Raw genomic sequence first — 23,380 nt, forward strand, 5'->3', positions numbered from 1 at the left:
CAAAAACAATATTCACTGTCTCGTGTCCAAAACCTAATCTGACCCTAATAAACTATATGCTGCAAAAACGACTATAAGAGAAAAATCAATGTCTTTTGACTGCTCTTTTGCAGCCTTATCCAGTTCTGTGATAGAAAAAGTAAGAACCAAAAAAGTATTCCAATAAAAGTTCCAGTTTGTGAGTAAGGTTCCCATGCATGTGGTTCGCCTTACCAAATGAGGATGAGATTTCTCTCCCCTGAATAGGCTTCAGTAGTGCCCAGGGGGACAATCCACATCCCACGTTCTTTCCAAAATACTATTATGGTGCAAGTAATGCCCTTCTGTCTTTGGCAGAGATGGTCAGTTTTTCTGCCCAAAAGTGTCAATTTGATTCCCCAGAATTACTGGGACGAGGAAGCCTTGCCACCTCCCGTGGTTGTGCATGTATGTAGTGCTCTGTATTCTTTATTCATCAGCATGTGAATCCATGCCAGACCCCATGCTGGAGAAGGAACAAGTTACTTACCTGTAACTGTTGTTCTCCAGCATGGGTCTGGCATGGATTCAAATGCAAACCCTCCCGCCTACCCCCTCTGTGGCTCTTCTCTTGGTCCTACTGCCACTTTACGTGCTACCACATCTGAAGATTGCTGCCAAAGGAGGGGCTTAGGTAGAGGGCAGTCATTGGCTGGTGACAGTATGACCCAGAGAGAGGGATTGGTTGTTAGGAGAAAGACAGTTCAGAAGAGAAACTGAAACTGATTTTTTCTTTACCGAGGATTCCCAGCCTTACGACAGGGAATATTCAGAAGCATGTGAATCCATGCCAGACTCCATGCAGCAGCTTTGCAAATGGCGTGTAGAGGGATGTTTGCAATGAAGGCTAAGGTAGCTCCTGTACCTCTGGTAGAGTGAGCCCTGGGGGTGAAAGGTAAGACTTTCTTGGATAGGAAATAGCAGAGCTGTATTAACTTAACTAGCCATCTGGAGATGTCATTCTTCGATATATGATCACCTTTGCTTCCAGGTGCTATGGAAACAAAGTGTTGGTCTGTTTTCCTTAGAGGTTTAGTTTTTTGTTCACATAGTAGAAGACAGCCCTCTGTACATCAGATGTATGGAGGCTTCTTTCTGCTGAGTTAGATGGATTTTGAAAGAAGGTAGGAAGTGCTATGGATTGATTTACATGGAACTTTGAAATGAACTTATGTGAGCACCTAGGATGCGTTCTGAGGACAACCTTGTCCTTGTGTATAAAGAAAAAAGGGACTTGTACGTAAAGTCTGTAGCTCACTGACTCGTCTTATGGAGGTGATAGCTACTACTAATGCAGTTTTGCAAGTCAGATGTTTTATGCTGGCCTTGTGCATAGGCTCAAAGGGTGGACCCATGAGCTTGGAGAGCACAACATTTAGATCCCAACCGGCGGGAGGGTTGAAAATGGGGTATAGCCGCTTTACCTCTTCTATGAATATCTTAATGACAGAAACTTTCCACCAGGACACCTTGTTCTGTGAAGTGGTGAAAGCCGACAGGGCCGCCAGATGTACTTTAATGAAATTAATACTAGACCAGAGTCTAGTAGGTAAATCATGTAATGTATGATGTTAGCTGGAGTACATTCAGTTGGGTTTAGGGTTTGTGACATGCACCATATCACAAATCTCTTCCACTTATTGAAATAACAGTGTCTATTGTTGGGTTTCTGTGCCTCTTTTAGGATATCCATACACCTTTGTGCAAGATTTAAGTGGCCAAATTCTAGGACTTCAGGCCCCAACCTGCCAAGTTCGTATACTGAGGGCGTGGATAGAGGGATGCTACCTTGTGTTGTGTTAGCATGTTGTACGGGCATGGGAGCTTGAATGTTCGCACATCACCAGTTTGAGCAGATGTGGAAACAAAAGTTGTCTTGCCCGCATTGGAGCAACCAGGATTAGAGTTACTGGTCATGGTGCATCTTGTGCACTAGTTTGTTCAGGAGTGTGTCTGGGGAAAAGCTTAAGTAAATTTCCCTGACCAGTTAGTTCATCCACAGAGCGTTCCCCTTGGATCCTGGTTGGGGAAACCTGGATGCAAAGTCTGGGCATTGTGTATTTAGGCTTGTGGCGAACCAGTCTAATGGGGATGACCACATAGTGAGAATATTCTCTCTCAGATATCTGTGGAGTTGCCACTTGTGTTCTTCTGGTAGAGGGTATCTGCTTAGAGTGTCTGCAAGAGAATTGAGTTCCCCTGGAACATGTTGAGATTCAAGGAACATGTTGCGGTCGAGTGCCCACTTGCATATTTTTTGGGGCTAGCTTGGACAGACAGTGTGTGCCTCTTTGCCTGTTCAGGTAGAACATGGCAGTGGTGCTGTCTGTGAGGACGTGCACTGTTTGGCCTGTGAGAGGTTGCTGAAAGGCTGGAAGCGCCTTGAGGACTGCCAACAGTTCTAGGAAGTTGATGTGTCTTTGGCCAGTAGCGTGTTTCCACTGGCCATGGGCTGTGTGGTGAAGGAAGTGGGTACCCCATCCAGCGAGTGAGGCATCTGTAGTTGGGATCGCTTGTGCTGATGTAACGCAAAAGGGTTTTCCTTTTAGCAGGTTATCCTTGGACCACCAGTGAAGAGCCTGTACAGGGTTAGCAACAACCACTAGATTGTCCCATTGACAGCTTGCCTGAGACCATTGTTTTGCTAACCATTCCTGCATTGGACGCAGGCGTGCATGTGGAACCAAGTTAATGCATGGGCCTGTTACTTGGCAGGCTGTAGGGTGGTTTTTGAACCAACTCCATACAATAAACTCCTGCCACGGTGAACAAACACCCACTTGTCCGGTCCGATGTTATCCCTTCCCATGCGTGGGTGATGTGACATTTGGCCTACTGGAGTGGCGTGGGAGGGGACCTGAAGCGATGTGTCATTGTTTGGGAGGGGTGGAGCCTCTCCCAGGTGAGGCTCTGCCCCTTCCTATGCCCTTTTTATTTCCCCTTTGAACATTGGAAGAGGCACCTTGACCTTGCGATTGGCCCCAAGACAAAGACTGTCGGCCATGAGTGTAGCCCAAGGAACGGTGAGCACCCTGGCCCTGAAACCTTCTCGAGTTTGAGGAGCCCGTTGAAAATAGGGCTTGTTTGTTAACTGGTCAAGTGATTTGAGATTTCCTCCTTGGCACTCTTAAGAGTTTCTTTGACCGCCTTCCCGAATAAAACATTAGGCTCCACCGGCATGTTTAAGAGGGTTACCCGAGTTTCTAACTTAAACCCAGATTGTCTGATCCAGGCGTAGCACTTGATGAGCGTACCGTCTGCTATGATGTGTCCTGCATTATCTGCTGCATCAAGGTTACTTTTCAGGATGCAGTTTGATATCTGCTTTTCTTCTGTAATAGTCTATAGCAATTGAGCCTTTAGGTGTTTCGGGATGGCCTTGATTTGACGTTCCAGGCCATCTCATTTGTGGCAGCCCTAACTAGCTACAAGCGTAGTATTGTTGGCGATTCTGGTCTGGTATGCCACAGAGAAGGCGAACTTTCTCCCGAAAGTATATTTTTTTTGCCTTTCTTGTCTAGCCGGCCAGTGGCGACGCCAGGGGAGTGTCTGCCTCTTTCTGGTGGTGACCACCAACTAATCCGGTTTAAGCTGATCCCCAATATACAGGGGGTCAGTGGCACCAGTCTGAATAGTTTTTCTATTCTGTGGTTGACCACCATTGCGAGGCTAGGTGCCAGTAGGGATGGCTGGATTTGTCTTTGTACCGACTGCAGAAACTGAATTAACTGGGGGCAGGCCTTTTGTCCCCCAGAATGTCTTCCACAAGTCTGTCGACCTGTGTTTCCTGAGTGTCGATGTTAAAGTGTTGATTAGCCGTTAGTAGCAGTTCATTATATTGTAGTTGGTTATCAATGGGAGAATCTGCTACCGGCAGGTCCTGGTGGCCTGGCGACTGGATTGCGTAAATGTCATCGTCGTCATAAAATTGGTCTTGGTCTGGACTATAAAAGGTGCCCCCTGGAGCCCCCGGGTATTGTGACCCCGAAGGGCCGTCGTAATACATATCCAGAGAGGGGTCTTGGTAGGTTGAGGCCTAGGCTGTGGCTCAAGACGAGACTTTTTGATGGGGGCTGCTGTGCTGAGCCTCCCCCCCGCCCCCCGACTCCGAGGTATCCTTAAAGGATGATAGTTGAACTGGGTGTCTGTCCATAAAGTCCACAAAACTTGACATTCTCCTCAAGATTTTATTAAACTGTTCAGGTGTATAGTCACATGAAGGAGGGAATCCTGACATGATGGGGTGGCCTAGGAGCGAGTTTGACCTTTGTGGTGCATAGCCCATGAGAGAGTCTCCACAAGGGAAGGAGGGGAGGAGAAATTGCAGGCTGTGTGGTTTTAGAGGACAAAGGTGTCAAAAATTGTGACTTTTTAGGCAAACTTGCTTTAAGTAGGGAAGCACTAACATGTTTCTTGATTAACTCCAGCATTTTCGGCATCTTTTTGGGGGGACGCTGAAACACCTTTTGCCGCCTGTTTTTCGTCACGCGAAAGGAGAGCCTTTTTGTGTTCAGTGTCCAAACCGACCTTCGGGTCCCGTTTCAGAGATTTGTCATGGGGTGAAAGCGTACGCGATAGTCCAGAGGACAGTCAAGAACCTGAGGCTCTCTCAGTGGGCTTCGACACTCAATGGAACCATTGAAAGTCGGCCTTGAGGTATGTTTTTAGTGTTCTTGTGCATGTGTGCTCTGGCCGCCGGGTGAATTCTCGATCACAGAGCCACCGGGCCTGCTTATTGAGTCGGGGGACCGCACATGGTGTCACTGATACTGCCCTCGCTGGAGTCTTTCGTCACGTCAATGGAGGCCTCGGCCTGGCATACCATGAGCGGACCAGCGCTTGGTGTGCCAATCTTTTAAGGTTTTAGGTTGAAAAAGTTTACACTATTTGCAAGCTTATTCCGGGTGATCCCTCGGGAGACAGTAATTGGATACATGGTGCGTGTCTTTCCACTGGAATTTTTGATGGCAGGTAGGGCAACATTTAAAGGGAGATTTGTCCATTATTTTTTAAAAGGGCAGATTGGCTACAAAAAGGGAAAGGGGATGACAGAATATGCATTCTCTAAAGAGGTCAGTAGGAAGAACCTTCCCCCTCTCTCCCTACTGTAATGGGTGTTGAAGCCCAAAGAAGCCAGTGTAGGCCGCGTCTGGTTGATCAGTCAGTCATCGACGATGAGGTTATTCATCAAAAACCGTCGAGCAGTCTGTTGGCTGTGCGGCAAAAGCGAACAATAAGAAAAGAAAGAGCAGGGCTCGCAAAATCTCCTCGCCCACTCACATAGTCGAGGAGATATTAAGGACGAGCAACATTTCCGTGGTACTCCTCTTTGCTGGCGATTAAGGGGATATTTGATGTTTAAATGCAAACCCTTTCTTCGCATTAAAAAAGGCAAACTTGTGTGCCTGGCCACCCGGTGGCAACACTGCGCCACAAATGAAGTGCTTATCCACAGATCAGGATGTTTGGAAAGGAGTCTTTCAGCAATGGACAATTGTGCGAGGTTCACTTTCAGCAGAGCAGCTGTCACAGCGCAGGGGCCTATTAGCGCAACAGTCATGGTGCTGTTGTGTTTGTAAAATAGAAACCAGGTCTCTGGATAAATCCTCTGCTGTACTGTAGCCTACACAGGATCCTACAGAGCCATGTGCAGTGTGAGCAAACATGTTTACTTAACCCTACATTACACTCTACGCTACAGCCCCATACAGCGGTGTGAAGGCACTAAGCCTACCTGGATTACCCGCTACAGCAATTGTGTATAGCACTATGCACTTTGTGAACACAAGACATGTATCTGGATACCAGATTGATGCTTTATTTCAAGCTAACTCTCTGCGGAAATCTCATGTACAGCCTCATGTAGATAGGAAGCAGGCTCTGTACATTTTGATAAACTTCCATAGCTAGTGTACAGCATCATGCATGCACACGTCTGAAAAAAATATTAACTTCACTTGCGTGCGCACATCACAATGTACATTGGGAGCACACTAATATATCTGGATAAACTGCTAGCCGCACTCCAGTGTACAACTACACATTGGATGCCCTTACACCTTTTGTCAGGGTAACAGCATCACTTTATATTGTACTGCACCGTGCAGATTGTTATCACACTCAGGTGGTCTAGATAAGCCAACCTACTCTATTGTACAGCACCGCATGCACCTTGAACAGTCTAAATAAATGGCCAGGGACTAAGTTACAGATGTGCACAAAATGGAAGCACACTCAACATGCCTGCTTAAATAAAACCATAGCTGCACTTTTGAGTACAGCATCATGTACTGAGTAATCACACTGAACATATCTGTGCAAAAACGTATTCTAGTGAATAACACTAGATAAACTCTAATCCATGCTAGAAGAAAGCATTGTGTACACACTGAGCACGGTATCCGTTTGTGTATACCCCTCCACTTCACTTTAATTCACAGCATTGTGCAAGCAAAGCAAATGCTCCTGTGAACAGGACTGGGTAGGTACACTAGAAGCACACTTAACGCCCCCACAGCAGCCTTGTACATCTCATTGTTTACTCTCTGAGCACTCTCATTCTGCCTGGTTTTATCTTCTGCTATACATCAGTATGCATGGGCACACTGTAAACGCACAGTATACGGTTTCACTCGTGGGTACATTCTGAGCTAACATTGTTTGTCTGGATAACCCTCTGCAACACTTACGGCACAACACTGCATACCCTGTAGGCACAAAATGTATGCCTGTATCAATCCCACGCCACACTTGCGTGGAGCGCACTCAATGTATCCTACTTTGGGCTTGATTCTGAACGCTATGTAAAATAAGAAAAGTGTAATTCCCTGATGGAACAACACTTCTCATTTGCTCCACATTATGTATCTATATAAATATAGGGAGATAATAAGGAGCAAATAACAAAAGTGTTGTTGCATCAGGGAAAGGCACTTTTCTTGTTTTACATGGAGCTGAAAATCAGGCCCTCACCTTCTGCTGCACCTTAGTGTTTGTATGTTCGGATAAAGACTTTGCAGCAAACTAGTGTAAAGCAGTTTAAAGGCAAGTATAGCCAGTATATCAAGATATACCCTCAGAAGTGTTCCCAGTTCAGCATTCACTGATCACAAAGTACCTCTGTAAAAACCTGCAAATGTGTGCAAGTGTAGAGCATTGTGAATAATGTCCCCCACAGTATAGTAGACCTGCTGAGAAGTACATATTGTCCCCATTGAGGGAATAACTGCGCTGTTGAGGAGTGCTGTATTACAAAATATAAAGACACACTGAAAAGGGTTAGCACAGTCTCATTAAGTAAAGCAGTCCCTTTGAGGAGTTATGGTTCTGTCCCATTACAATTACAGTGCCCCCTCAGCAAAGAGGCAGTAATAAACTACTAAAATAAAGTAGCCCTACTCTGAAGTCGAGGTGCTGTACCACTAAACGAAATTCCTCAGAATATTTGTTAAGTGTGAGCCAGGACAGTGCAGAAGGAACATTCCCAGTGGGATGGGAGTACTCATCACTATTATTATTACAAAATGTGTCACGAGTGCCAGCTACATGGGAGGCATTACCGGATAACTTCCCATTTCGACTGAATCCAGCAACGATGCAGCAAATCGCTGTTAATCATTAGGTGCACGTGTGGTTTATAAACAGGCCACTATGTTAGTAACTGTGCCCAAATCACCATTGCGCCAAATGAGTGGCACAGAGTTGGCTTTCGAGCCACTGTGGGTGGGTAAAAGGGGGATCTGCAGCCACAGTACACCACTCAAAAGACCCACACCCGAAAGGCTCACCAAAGGAGGGAGCATTATGACATGTACAATATCACAGAAAGAACTTGTACATTTTTTGTAACCACTAATTATGGGGCAAGCGCATTTCTGTTAGGTCGAGTTTAAAAACTAAGGCACTCTACCTGCAAGACCAGTGGTGTTTTTTAAGAATTTGCAAGGCCTGAAGAGAGTCTGCAAGTAAACTTTCAACTAATTAAAGGCATCCGCCTGGAAAAGAACTCAGCATTTGTGACTGACTTCGATGGCGGAAAAAAACAATCTGAGGGGTCTTGATGAGTGAAGGACCATGGGTAGAGTTCACGTCACACTAGGGATAGTATTACTAACACACATTGTCGACGTCCGTTTGAGTTTCAAAATCAAATCTCGTAATACTCTGCGACTTCCACTAGATGTCGGACTATGCAGAGCATGTGATCTAAGCAGATCCACAAGCTCCAGAAAAAAAGTTACCACAAGTGATAACGAGTTACTAAAAGTAGTAACAAGACTAAGGGAAACCATGTTTCTCAGTACTGACAGCCTGAAGGACTTGTCAGTTTCATATTGAAAGATGATGAATAAAAAAACAGTGTAGTGAAGCTCAAGGCTTCACTGCACTGTAAAAAGAGCAGGTCAGATACAAAAATAAAAGCACACATTAGGAGGGTCCATAGACATGGAATGAAAGGTGATGTAAAGAGAAATCTTTACTAACAGTTGGTACGTGCAGAGTCTTGGGGAAAGTAAGACCTGGTGCTGGGGACCTCTAAATGGACAGTGGCACAACGCTTGTCCTACCACTCCAATGAAAACATTGAAAGACCATTCAAACTGTCAGCTCACGAGTCACTAGTGGGGCTACCATCTTGGCTTCGAACCAGAAACTAGGAGACTTAGAAATGCCATGTTTTGTTGCCTACCAGCAGCTTTTCAAAACACCACAAACCCATAAATCCACCGTAGGTGGAGGGAATCACCTACGGTTATCTTAACAAATGTAAGATTGCATTAGGTGATTTGACATGCCTATATTTACACCCCTAAAAAGGTGCAACAAATAAGACAGAAAGATTGTTCAAGTTATAACTGCCTTAAAAAGAAAATAAATATTTCAAGTTAAATAGATTTTGAGATCCGCTCAGGATGGAGATATTCAAAGCTTATGAACATTAACGAAGATCCCATGAAGTAGAAATTAAGGGTAATTATGGGAAATTAAGGGTAGGACACAAATACCCTAAAGTTGAAAGATTTGCTGACTAAGAAAGCAACATATCAACATTTAACTGGCCTCCCGACCACTTCAGGGAGTTTGAGAGTGTGCTGCAGTCCAAAAAATGAAGATTTAAAAAACGATTTTGGGAGGAGTTCGAAGGAGCACACAGAACCTTCCCCCAACACCCATAATTTAGGACCTCTCCATACATCTTAAGGGCTAAAGGAGACCAAAGGTGCATCCACATTTCGTTTTACTGCAATTGATGTACAACATAATTTTGATGTTATCCATGGACCAAACTTGCTAGCTCTCTGGCTCTACCCCAAGGTTAATTTTACAAATATTCTATCGTCACCTATTGGACAGTAATTTCAAGATGGAACAGCATAAAAGTGTTCTAGTTTCATCAGAAATAGATCTTATTCACAATGTTCAAATGATCACTCTGGGATGAAGAACAAACAAATCAATGCAGTCTAATCACAGTACAGGAAAAATTATAGCGGATCATGCATGTCACATACCCAGTCAGCAGTGCAAAAGTTTACAGCCTCAGCAAAGTTGTATCCTTGGTTAAATCCAGAGTGATAAGCTCGTGGAAAGGTCACCACAAACTCACCAGCACACTGGTTGGTCCGGTAAACCTGACGGAAAGAGTCAATGTCAATCCAACTGCATATACTGTAACAGTAAAATGAGCAACACTGCAAATATAGCTAGTTAATACAGCACATATAAAGGATACACATAAGGACACAAAGGATTACAGAATTTCTTATCTTAAAATCCTGTCTTCTATTAATATCCCCCTATCTGAAGTGAACATATTTAAATGTATTAGAATTAGAAAACAATGTCTTTAAATGTGGAATTACTTTAAAATAATAAACAAATGTCTGTATTTCTCTTTTTGCAACTTTCCCTCCATAGTTTCCTATGGAACTTGTGGCAGGTCAGAAGGAGGAAGTGTACACTCATGTGACTTTTTTTTAAAAAAAGAATAAGGCCTCTCTCTCTCTCCCTATTGTGATCGGGTGTTCCCTACCTGCAAAAACGAACTAGGATGATAGTCAATGTCCAAAACAAACTGACTGCTGTACAACACCAAGCTAACTGACCCTACCCGAAATTAATAACCAAGGTAAGGAGAATGACTCCCTTCTCCTGAATTGTACTCCTTGTACCACTCGGTTTCTTCTTTCAATAATTAACTTTCAGTCTCTCGTGACTTATGGTATCAACTCTTGAAGTCCTCTCCTTCACAGTAATGGCTAATATACATTATTAACAGCTCTATAACCATATCAACACACATTAAACAGGCATGTAGAGGTTGTGACATTGGCTGCCTGGATTACTATTCCATGAATCTTTCCCATATTTGCTCACAAAGGTTTTTCTTATTCCTGTACATGATCACCCTTTCTCTATTGTAGACATTTGCTGTAAATCTCTTAACAATGCAGCAGCAGAAGGCCCCTGCTCACTCTTCTATTCCCGCAATATCATTTTTTTTGCTGATAATGCCAGAATTCTGTTCATAATCAATTTGACATCTTTCCAGATTTCCCTTAAGCCGCTGCACTCCCATAGCATGTGCTCAAACGATCTCACTCTGTTTGCATCTCCAAAATGCCTCAGACTCTAGCAAACCCCTTTCAAAGAGTTTTTGCGGTGTCCAGTACACACTGTTCAAAATGTTGATATGTCTAGCCCTTTCTCCTAGGTTTAAGTCAAGGCCACGTTCCTGAATATATTGTTCCATCTGCTCACACTCAATTCCAAATCTGTTACTTCTAACAATTTATCTAGTAGCTTCTCATTAGTTTCTTTATATTTTGCCAGATGTTTATAGATTTTTGACGCTTTGTGTCCCAACTTGAATTCTTGCAGTAACTCTGTCCAGTCTTTGTGCACTTCAGGGATTCTCTCACCAGCAGCATTCTTCAGTCTTCGATATTCCCCAAATGTGCAATCCTTTAGACCCTTTTTCGGTAATTAATCTGTTGAAAGTTTCAACAGATTAATTACCGATCACATGGTATACAATGGCTCAGATCTTTATCTTCAAAAAGATCTGAGCCATTGTATAACGCTCAGAAACCAATTTGGCCAGAACAGTGTTTTCCCTTCCAGGTTAATCTCAGGGTTAAGCCATAACAATGAGCTGCTAGAGCAGGAGACATCTGCTTTGGTTTGTTTCAAAAGGCCACGCCAACATTCTCTCAAAAATGACGCCGGCGCACACCATTAGCATCTTCTGATGTTAGCAGTGCCCTGGGTGACAGTGGTGTACATCTGCTCATCTCTGCCTGGGTCCAAACATCTGTCGAATTCTCAACGAATGGGAGCAGAGGTCTTGCTCCAAAAGCCAGGTGGAAATTTGCCAAATCTGCAACTCCCAGGCCATCTTTCTCAGTCGATATTTGCAACTTCCACAGCTTCAGATGCGGAAGCTTCGCGTGCCACAAGAAAGGCTGTATCAAACTCTCTATCTTCTGTATTTCCTACTTTTTGGCCACCATTGGAACCATACTCAGGATGTAATTAATACGTGGAGCAGATGTCATCTTGATTGCGTTTACTCTCCCCCAAAGACTCAGCATCAGTTCATTCCACCTGCTCATGTTATCCTTCAGGTTCTCAGTTACACAATTCAAATTAACAACCATCATGCGATCCGCGTCCTTTGTCAGCCAAATGCCCAAAAATTGCATTCTCTCTGGGCACCAACTGAAATCATAATTACTCAGCTGTTGGCTAGTACTAGCTTCCGAGGCTTGCATAGCTTACGATTTGCACCAGTTTATCTTGTATCCTGAATGTTCATGGAAGTTAACGATTAGACTCACTGCAGTCAGAACAGATGTGTCCACATTCTGTAATACCAGTAGCATATCGTCCAAATATAGCCTTAGGGGATTCTTGATTCCGTTCTGCTTCTTGATATTCAGTTTCTTAAACCTTTTTGGGTTCCTCTGATTATTATCAACTGTCTCAAAGCACTTTTGCAAATTAACGCTTCATTAGAGAAATGACTCGGGGACTGAAATTGAGAATGAATAAGCAGGAGCTAAAACCAGCTCCTGGGTATCCAGCATTAACCAGTGAACAGGTGCTACAACTGGAGAACCAGGAGCAGTGCATAGCGTTCCGCATATCTGACCTCTACATAAAATACAAACTTATCATAGTATCCCTTATTTATGACCCATTGTGCTTTAAATGTCATATATAGTGTCCTACGTTTTATTTATAGTTTGTTCCAAATAAACAGAATTAAATTCATATAGGTGTGTATTTTCAGCATATGTTGGATTGGGGAGCAAAAAGTGGCTCCTGGTAGCTGTTGGTGTCAAGCTAACCAGGCTCTTTGAGGCTACGAGTAGGAGCTAAATAGCTCCCAGCTCCCCTCAATTTCGGACCCTGGACTTGGATAATAACAGTTCTCATCAATATCGGATACTTGGTGTGCTATATGGTTTATCCTATTGGTTTCTCTGGTTTTCACTTCATCACAGCCATTCTCTGTTATTCCTTTGTCCGTTCGTACACCCATATGTGGACTTTCCCTCTTCGTGGGGTATTTGACAGGCTCTTTCATTCCCCCCTTCAGGATTTTCTGTTTCCCTCGTTCTCACTTTTCTGCATTTATAATTCATCAACTTTGCTCTCGAAACTCAGCAATCTCAGCATTTTTACAGAAAGGGGCATTTGGCTGTCCAATCAGGACAGCCAGAGCCCCTGTGGGAGCTGGACCTATTCAGGCAGTCTGGCAGACAAAGGACAGGGGGGTAGAAAACTCCTCCCCCACTTGCTGCCTGCCCAGACAGGAGCCTAGGCAGAGACACCAAAGGTTTATTGCCAATGGCAAAATACACACACTGACCTCTCCTTCCCAGAATGGCTTAACGACTAACAAAGAACCACCACGGGAGTAATGGCGATAAAAGAAGGGAGGCCCCAAGTTGGTGCTTTCGTGTCCCTATTGTGTACTACTGAGACTATGGACATAGTCTGCAGTACAAAAATGACAATAGTTGGTAGAACACGTCCACTGCCACCAGCCATAACTAGGAGATAAAAAGTTACAGGAGCAGAGAGAAGAAATATACTAGTTATCACTTTGGCACTCAACATAAGGTGGTGTGTGTGCAAATCTCTCAGACTATAATGTTTTAGGAGAGATCCTAAGTAAGAACAAGTTACTTTCTTACCTGGTAACGTTCTTTCGATGGGATGGTCCGACGACGTATTCCATATCTATGACAGGTAATGTCCACAGCTATGCTGCTTTGGAAAATCTTCAGCGTCTGCGTCCTGTGTCGATGACGTCGATGCGCCGTCCCCGAGGACCTCCTCCGACGGCCGACGTCACCCGATGCGATAAGTAGGATGCACAACGATCAAGGCCTCAGTTGTAGTTTTTTTCCCCCAGAACGTGTGCCACCAGTTTTCTGCCAGTCAGACACACAAGGCCTTGCGGAACGCAAGCTGCAATCGCAAAAGAAATTCTGCAGCGGGGAAGGTAGGGAGGGAGCAATATGGAATAAGTCGTTGGACCATCACATCGAAAGAACGTTACCAGGTAAGAAAGTAACTTGTTCTTCGAGGGGATTGGGTCCTCCGACGTATTCCATATCTATGACAGACTCCCAAAGCAGTACCAAGCAAGGAGGTGGGAAAATAATTTAGAACACAAATTTAGCATGCCCAATCAAATTGCGGAATAAAGGACTGCCTTGCCAAAGGCCAGATCCTGCCCTCAGATGGAATCGAGGGAGTAGTCCAGTACAAAAGTATGTACTGAAGCCCAGGTGGCGGCATCACAGATGTGACGAATAGGAACACCCCTCTGCAGGGCAGTAGACGCTGCCACTCCCCTGGTAGAATGGGCCCACAAGCCAGCCTGAGGGTCCTTACCTGCCAAGCGGTAACACTCGGAGATAGCTAAAATAATCCAACGAGACAAAGTCTGTTTCGTCACAGCTTGTCCCAAACGCTTTCCAGCGTAACCAATGAAAAGTTGATTGTCCACTCTGACCTGGGACATGCGCGAAATATAAAAGCTCAACGCTCTCCTAGGATCAAGCCTATGGAGCCTCTCCTCTTCCTTACCAGGATTTGGAGGAGGATAGAACGCCGGAAGAACAACCTTCTGGCTCAAATGAAATTCCAAAACCACCTTCGGAAGAAAAGAAGGACGAACCTAAGGACAACCCTGTCCTTATGAAACACATTGATGGGTGGTTTAACTGAAAGTGCCTGTAACTCACTCACTCTGCGAGCGGAAGTAACCGCAACCAAAAACACAGTTTTCAGAGTGAACAGTCTCAAAGGGCAAGAATGCAAAGGCTCAAAAGGAGCACCCATAAGAAACTTAAGAACAAGGTTCAAATCCCAACCGGGCACTAGAAAAGGTGACGGAGGGAACACATTAGTGAGCCCTTTCAAAAACTGAGAAATTAAAGGAATCTTAAAATAGGAACATTCTTCAGACGAGCGCTTGAAAATAGACAGCGCTGCCAGGTAACCTTTAATGGTACACACTTGAAGACCCTTGTGGGTCAAAGAAAGCAAGAAGGAAAGAACCATCGGAATGGAACACTGAAAAGGATTGACATTGTGTCCGCTGCACCAGTTGAGAAAATTACGCCAACGGTACAGGGATTTGGTTGCCGGACGTCTGGCCGAAAAAACAACACCTCCATCACATCACCCGGGAGGTCCCACTTTTTATATCTCAACCTTTCAGAAACCAAGCGTGAAGGTTGAGAGTCTTGACCTCTGGATGGAGAACCCTACCCCCCTCGCGTGAGTGAAGATCCTCTCTGTGGGGAACACGGCGTGGAGGACAGATGGACATTTCTAGAAGGTCCAGGTACCACGATCTCCTGGCCCAATCCGGAGCAACTTGAGGAATGACAGGGACCAGAGGAAATGAATACAGAAGTGGGAATGACCAATCCACTACAAACGCATCCCCCAAGGCTGCTCTCAGAGGAAATTCCCTTGAGCAATATGTCTCGCACTTCCGGTTGGCACCGGTCGTGAACAGTTTCACTTCAGGGGTTCCCCAAAGGGCTAAGATCTCCAGAAGGACTTTCTGAGCCAACACCCACTCGTGGGAGACCGCGCTCTGCCTGCTCAGAGCGTTTGCCGCCGCATTCTCCTCTCCAGCCAGATGAACTGCTGAGAGTGAGATTCCTGCTGTATTGTCCAGAACCAGAGCTGCATCGCCTCCCTGCACAAAGGGAGCAACCCTACACCCCCCCCTTTTTGTTGAGGTAGTGCATGGCCGCTGTGTTGTCCGTCATGATCAGGACGCACATCCCCGCGCAAAAACGGCAGAAAAGCCTTCAGGGCTAGCCTGATGGCTCTCAGCTCCAAAAGATTTATGTGAAGTCTGGACTCTGACTGAGACCAACGACCGCTGGCGATCAGCTCATAGGCGTGAGCCCCCCCCATCCTGTGAGTGAAACATCCGTCACTACCGTCACCACTTGCGACAGTTGCCAAAACGGCTCTCCCTTCATCAGATTCCCGTCGCTGGCCCATCACAGAACATCCTGTGAGACCTTGAGAGGAATCTGAAAGAGAGTCGACATCTTGCCTGAGAATTGTGACCACTGCGTCCTGAGGGCCCAATGAAGCACTCTCATCCGCAGTCTGGCTTCTGGCACCAGAGAAATGCTGGATGCCATGAGGCCGAGCAACCTTAAGAATTCGAAAGTCGGGCGACTCTGGGCATGTTGAAATTTGTCGACCATCTAGACAATGATGTGCCCTCACCCTGGGTGGCGAGCACTTCCCCAAGGATGTGTCCAACACAGCCCTGATGTACTGGAGCTGTTGGGAAGGTGTCATATGCGACTTCTTGAAATTGAGGGAGAAGCCCAGCTTGTGAAGGGAGTTGCAGGTGAGAGAGGATCCAAGGCTTGTTCAGGAGAATGCGCTCCGATCAGCCAGTCTTCCACGTATGGTTAGACGTGAACCCCCTCGCTCCTGAGCCACCGACATGAGCTTGACCCGCGGGCGGAGGTGAACCCGAATGGCAGGACCCGAAACTGATAGTGCGAGCTGCCAACAGCGATCCTCAGGTATTTTCTGTGCTTTGGATGGATCGGTATGTGAGAATAAGCATCCTGTAGGACCAATGACACCAACCAATCCTGAAAACAAAGTGCCTGAAGGACCCGAGAAAGTGACCATCTTGAACTTGTGCTTCCTGAGCAACTTGTTCAAGCGACGCAAGTCCAAGCTGGGTCTCAGTCCTCCGTCTTTCTTGGGAATCAAAAATATGGGGAATACCAGCCCTTGTTCCTCTCCACCACAGGCACTAGTTCTATATCGCTTTTCTCCAGCAGGGTCAAGATTTCCTGCACAAGGAGCGGATCCAGTACCTTCAAAGAGAGTTTCCCCGGTGGATTATCGTGAGGCCAATTTAGGAAAGGTAGGCAGTAGCCGTGGGCTATTGTTTCCAGAACCCACGCATCTGAAGTAATGGCTCGCCACTCTTCGAGATGCTGAGACAGTCTGCCCCCAACCAGCAAACAATGAGACCTGGCCTCAAAGCTGTTTTTGAGCAGCTGGGGCAGCGCCTGAGGGCAAAGAGGCAGCTGCCTGCTTTGGCACCTCTCCCCCGTCCACCATGGGTAGTTTTATGGTGTCCCCTTTGACTATCCGCTCCCCTCGCTCTACCAAAAGAGGAGTAGCAGCGAAAGGAACCCCCCCCCCACCCCAACTGCTGTCCCCTAGGAGGAAAAGGCAGAGGTTGACGCACAGCTGCGCACAAAGATTTTGCAGCTGCTTTGGAGGTCTGCAACCTCAAGGCTCTAGTCAGCCTTGCTGCCAAACAAATGAGAGCTGTCAAAAGGCAGGTTGAGAAGACGGGCCTGCACGTCCGGTGCAAAGCCTGCCTTCCGCAACCATGCAAACCTGCGTATCACGGTGCTCGCAGCCATGGACCGGCTGACACAATCTGCCGTGTCCAACCCAGACTGAAGGGATTCACACATGGCATCCTTGCGATCCTGCACAATAGCAAGGAAACCATCCATTTCTTCCCCTTCGGGAATAAGCTCAGCCGCCGAGAGACAATTCCACAGTGTGTGTGAAAATGTGGCCAAGGCACATGTGGAGATGGCCGATTTAAGAGCCATACTCCCCACCAAAAATACCTTGCAAGCCCATCCATCGAAGCGCTTGTCGTCCCTATCTGGAGGGATGGAAGGGTACGCCGCCTGCCTCGAGGTGGCTGTGGTCGCCTGAACCACCAAACTCTCCGGAGTGTGGTGTGTGGATAAGTAGTTGGGGTCGCTACTGGATGGGCGGTATTTCTTAGTCGGCGACTTGTTGACCGTCAGAAGAGACTCCGGGCTGTTCGAAGTAGCAGCCACCCTTTTCTGTAACACCATGTGAAAAGGCAACACTGGGTCTGTGGACGGACCCTGATCTAAAACGTCAGTCAGGTCATCCTGATCGAATTCAACTTGAGGGCCGGACCACCCCAAGTACTCTGTAACCCTTGACATCAACCTCCTATAGGAGGATTCAGCATGAGCCCCAGGCCTGCCAAACTCCATCTCAGGAGATGAATCCAGGCCACTGGCATCGTGTAAAGATTGCCTCAGATCTTCCAGCTGACTATCCTCCGAAAAGACCATGTCAGGAGCTGCAGGAGTTTTACCAGGAACACAAAAAGGCCCCAACTCCACATCAGACTTCCCCATATAAATATCTCGTAGAGTGTGAAAGAACTCCCTCCTAGGCACAGAAGTAGACCTGGAGTCCACAGGGGGCCTCAGAGTCTTAGCCAAAGACTTTCTCAGAGGATCTACGGCTCTAGGGGCCTCCACCATCAAATTCAGACCTGTAGGCCCCCGATGGCGTTAAGGGTGCCGACGGCTTTGGCATCGACAATGGCGTGGAGGGCTCGGAGGGCCTGGTCAATGGCAAAGCCCCGATAGCCGCACTCGATGGGCACGGCGCAGACGGGCTCGACACCTTCCTCGGGTCTCATCGGGGTGAGGACCTCGACCAGGATCTGGAACGTCTCTGGCGATCTACCAGAGCTTTGTCCGAACGGGACCTCGACGGTTCCTGATGCTTATTGCGCTGACCGTCCGGGACGAAGGCACGCGAACGTCCGACCGAGACCACTCCCCGTCGGCTTCAGCCGAAGACGGGGCCGGGGCAGGGCCCTAAGATTGAAAAATATCCAACATTTTCTCCCTGAATGCCTCACACTCCTCCAGAGTAGAGGATTAAGTGGGCCAAGCCACTTTCCTCACGGATCCAACATCCAACGAGGACGGGGAAAGCGAACGATGAAGCCTCTTCCGGGAGTGCCTCGACAAGGACGAGTGGCGAGAACCACTGCAGGACCGAGATCCCCTGGACTCCTTCCGACGGGAAGAGTCACCCCTCGAGTCGTCGGTGGAAAGACCAGATTTCTTGGATTTACGGGTTTGGATACCAGACCTACCTGCAACTTCCACTTCCGCAAGGCCTTGCCAGTCAACGACTGCACTTCGCGCAGTCGTCGGTGTTGTGGCTCTCACCCAGACACCACAAGCAGATACGGTGCGAGTCAGTGATGGACATCTTGGACTTTCAGTCACTGCACGTTTTAAAGCCAGACTGCTGGGTCGGAGGGGTCGAAGAAGAAGACATTATCGAAGCTGATAACGAGGCGCGCCGAGTTCTCGAAGCAAACACGTTTTAGGAAAAAACAGAACTGAGTCTACAGGCGCAGTGCGTCCTACTTATAACATCCGATGACATCAGCCTTGACGGCGGCCTTCGAGGGACAGTCCTAACAATGAACATTTGAGGTAAGTAAATTAATACAGTAAAGATCCTAAGAGAAACCACTTTACTAGAGTATTTGAATCAACATCAAGTAACTTGCACTTTGAGAGGGGCCTCTGTGGCAAAAAGACTATGCGATTACTTGCCCATCCTCAAATTTAGAATTTTAGAGTATGGGGGAAGCCGAGTCCCAGCAACAGCCACCTCACAAAGACGAAGACAGGCATCCGTCCAGAAGAAGCTTCTCTAGGACAGGACACATTGGTTCTTGAGGCGGGGACACTGACATTTGCAGGGAAGGCAACTTGTACAACATGCTGGCAAACAGTGAAGTTCTGGGTGCAGCCACAGAACAGCGATGCTTCTGGTGGGCTAGCCCACGAGAGAGCTGGTCAGTCCACTGGGTGGTGCATAGACACTTAAGGGTCAGGATTGCTGGCATCGAGACTAGTTGGTCTCACCAGTTCAAGGGCTGAAGCTTAACTCAGGGTCTTCGGTGATCAGCTAGTCCAGGCAGGTTTCAACTGGCAAGATGCAGGAAAGGATGCAAGGCCTCTTCCGGAGTCGGACCTTCACTCAGCTGTTCATCTATGAGGGATTCTTGGCTACAGTGCCGATTTGAAAAAATGGCTGCAGGAGGAGTCCTCTTATCCAAAATCCAGCCTGGAAGCAAGTCCAAGCAACCCAATGAGAAGGATCTGCACCATTCAAACAGCCAGTAGTGGCCCAATTGGGTGCACTACTGGTTTCTCTCATGTCTCTAAACGCAGACTCTCTGGCACCACATATGTGGAATAGGGCTAGACAGCCCCACTCATGTACACACACACACACACACACAGACACAGACACCCATTCCCCTCCCCCAAACACCATGCGACAGCAGCAGCTTTCCTTCTGGCATTTTCTGACCCGACAAGGCGGGAAGAAGGACAAATTACAATATGCCCAAAAAACAATCGAAAATCTTGTGTCTGCCATTTTAGGGCACTAGCCACGTTTAGTAGGCATATGCGGTAAACATGAATGTACACAGCAAACATTTTCAAAATAAATATCTGCTGCCACCAGCTTGTCTTTAGGCACATCTAAAATTAACCAAACATCCCAAGTGTAAAACGCTACGAGGATACAATTTAGTGCAATGGGGATACTTTTGTAATATGTTGTGTGAAAGGCTAAAAAGTTACAAAAATGTAAAAAGATAAAAAAGGGAAACAGTTTCTTATGGAAAGTCTGAAGGACTGATCAGTTTCCCCATAACAAATTAGCAAAAGGCAGGATAAGTGAAGCTGAAGGCTTTATTTCAGCCTCAAACATCCACAACAGGATAAGAAACAAAGCAAAAAATTGGTGGGTCCATAGAGACTATGGAGTGAAAGTCGCTGAAAGATCAGACCGTGCAGCGTGGTCCTATCTGTTAAATCAATGTGTGCAGTCTGCTGTGCACACAGATTTGTGACCCTTCTGAATCTCGTGGATTAAAAATCCCCCCCACCCCCTCTCCATTTCGTCTACATATTCTAAGAGGGGGCTCCTTCCATGCCTGTACATCGAGCAGTGCTTAAAAGCTGCTCCTTTGAATAGTTTGTCAGACGTTTTTCATTGTGACTATGCTGTTGGTCTTCCAGTGGGCAGGGGCAGAGTTAACTGCCCGAGCAGAGTCTTGATTATCCGCCAACAAAGCAGCAGGCCAAAATCCGTCCTTTTTAAATGATGGTGGGGACTTCATCTTACAACTGGAGCTGATGAAGCTGCTTGTGGGTCTGTGGGTGGACCAAGACGAAGCCTGGGATATTCCCGACCTGATGGCATCTGGCCCAACTTCTTTGCACCCCTTGGCAGCCAACAATTTACAATCTGACATAACCTTGAGCTTAGAGCCTGTAACGGAAGGTTTGCTATAGACCAACCAGATAAAAAAAACACCTTTGGATCGAACGGCTCCTCCCTAATTGACTACATATTAATTTCAGCATCAGCCTGGGCACAGGCAGGTGAGTTCAGGGTAATCGATAGGGCTGAAAGTGACCACCGCCCGCTGGCCATGCATCTAAAATTGGAAAACCAAGGAAAGCCACCATGAAGGGTCTGAATAGGGCCAAAGAGATTGTGCGAAGACCACCGAAATGGGCTAAGATCATGACCCCTGAGTTGAATCAAAGTATATATATTTCAATCTTAGCCAACGTCAAGGTAATCTGCAACCTAGAAATGATAAGTTACTCACCGTAGTGACTAAGAAGTCCTTAGTCCCCTTTCGTCCATACTGCATGGCGTCCCCTCCTGGGGTCAGGAGACGGAACCTTTTTTACCAGAAAAAACGTTCTTACCCTTTAAATTTAGAGGTGCTCCCCTGACTCCACCCTCCGGCGCCAAACCTCAGTCCCTATAGAAGCGTTGACAATATTTTAACATTGCCTAATGACAACAGTTTTGTTAGAGGGGAGGATGGTGGGACGTATGGAGGAAAGGGGACTAAGGACTAAGAGTACATCAGTCACTATGGTGAGTAACTTCTAATTCCTCTTACATCCCGTCCCCTTTCCTCCATACTGAATGGGCGATTACAACTGAGTGTAGCCCTAGGGTGGAGAGGAGACCCTCTTTAAGAAAACAAGTTTCTTAGAACCGCCTGTCCAAAAGCTGCGTCTGATCTAGAACCGGCGTCCAAACAGTAATGCTTACAGAAAGCCGAAAGGGTGGTCCAGGTGGCCGCCCTGCTGATGACCTGCCACAGGACCTGCCGTTGGAATGCAATGGCCGTGGCCTTGGCTCTGACTGCATGGGCGTGCATGTTACGTGGATGTGGCTTGTGCTGCCCCTCATTGGCCTCCTTGATGGCCGAGACCATCCACCGTGCTATTGAGGCCTTGGATGCCTGATACCCGGGCCTTGACTCCCCCGAAGGTGACAAACAGTGCGTCTGACTTGCGGAAGATCATGGTCCTGTCCAAATAGAATTTCAGAGCGCATCTGACATCCAGACAATAGAGAATCCTTTGAGCCTTGTCCATAGGCTCAGCAAAGAATGTAGGCAGGACGATTTCCTCGTTTAGATGTAAAGCGGAGGGTACCTTTGGTAGGAACGTTGGGTGTGTCCGCATGACTACCTTATCCTTGTGAAAAGTAGTATATGGCTCTGACGCCACCAGAGCCTGTATCTCGCTGACTCTGCGAGCTGAAGTGAGGCCCACTAGCAGGGCTGTCTTAATGGTGATCACCCTGATGTCCGCGGATGCCATTGATTCGAAGGGCTTGGGCGCCAAAGGTCCCAACACTACATTGAGGTCCCACACGGGGTGTGGTTTTTTTGATGGGCGGGTAAAGTCTGGCAAGGCCCGTCAAATGCCTCTTGAATATCGGGTTGGAAGAGGAGAAGACCTCCTCCACCGAGTTTCTGTAGACCCCTATGGCTGCCAAATACGTGCAGAATGTGTCCACCTGCACACCTGAGTGCGCAAGGAGAGCACATCGTCCAACATGCACGTAAGGGAGTCGATCTCCTTAGAGTCCGCCCAGTGACAGAACCTAGTCCACTTACTCTTGTACTGGGCTACTGGCAGCCTTGCTCCTCGCACCCTGAATGATTTCTAAGTTAGCCTGTGAGAGGCTGAGGTGCCCTAGCGTGACCTGCTCAGGAACCACAGTGCAAGGGCTAATTTCTGCGGCGTGGGGTGGTTCACCCTGCCCCCCTGTTGCGCCAGAAGATGTGCTTGGCACGTTGGAAGGTATATGGGTGGCCTGTCCGAGAGGCTGACAGTCCCTGTGTCTGTTAGGAAACTTCCAAGTGTGCCTACCTAACTGGTAGTGGGAATCAGCATTCAATATTGCTATGTATTCTTATTCAGATGCTCAGAGGCAAAGTAAACATCCATTAACATCATTACCAGCAGAAAAAAATGCTTTTTTTTTAACATAAAAGAAACACATTTATTATCGTTGTATAATCCATAGATCATTGTCCATATTAACATAAACGGGCTGTAACAATTAGCAATAGCAAAAGGTCCATGTAAAGTAAACTCAGTCCAGTGTTTACAGTCTTCATACTTGGACTTGAACAAGAGTCATGACATTCATAACTCCAAGATAGCTCCTTATTGGTGTCTCAATGCCCAACTAGTTTCGGATTCAAGATCCATCTTCAGGGTGGGAGAGATATGTTCCTTTTCAATCTTTTTTCGTGTAAGGCCCTAAAGGGCTACAAAGAATGTGCTTTCAGTATTAGGCATTCAGGTAGGTTCATACTTGATAAAAACGAGCTTACTAGAGATTCAAAAGCAAAAATACACTAACCTTCGGATTCTTGTCAAAGAACTCTGGCGAGATACCTAAAGTGGTGAGGGTGCAGCGTAAGTATTGTGTACTGTGCAACCATTTGATCACACAATTCAAAGTGGCTGCTTTGCAGGCCAAGAATAATCAAAACTACTCACCCAATCGTGTGGGTGCAGTTGAAAAATGTTGGGTAATAGCGGTGGCGCACTCAGGCAAACAGTATCTAAATCGGCAAAAGAAATGGAATGACGTTGAATGAGACTGGGAAAACCGAAATGGC

At 46.7% G+C, this 23,380-nt stretch overlaps 1 protein-coding gene across 8 annotated transcripts in view; it reads right to left on the reverse strand.

Annotated features, from left to right (window-relative positions):
* Window positions 1–23,380, reverse strand: part of KDM5A (lysine demethylase 5A) — a 1,841,472-nt gene that overhangs the window by 1,056,036 nt on the left and 762,056 nt on the right. For all 8 annotated transcript variants that reach the window (XR_011281783.1, XM_069628595.1, XM_069628593.1 and 5 more), the window contains one exon: window positions 9,531–9,650. Coding sequence is in view for 7 of the 8 variants with exons in the window: in XM_069628595.1 (XP_069484696.1) it covers window positions 9,531–9,650 (120 nt within the window). In the remaining variant the exon portion in view is untranslated. The remainder of the gene's footprint in view (window positions 1–9,530; window positions 9,651–23,380) is intronic.

The sequence above is a fragment of the Ambystoma mexicanum genome, chromosome 12 (assembly GCF_040938575.1).
Source record: "Ambystoma mexicanum isolate Mex_15411 chromosome 12, UKY_AmexF1_1, whole genome shotgun sequence".
Classification (NCBI taxonomy): Eukaryota; Metazoa; Chordata; class Amphibia; order Caudata; family Ambystomatidae; genus Ambystoma; species Ambystoma mexicanum.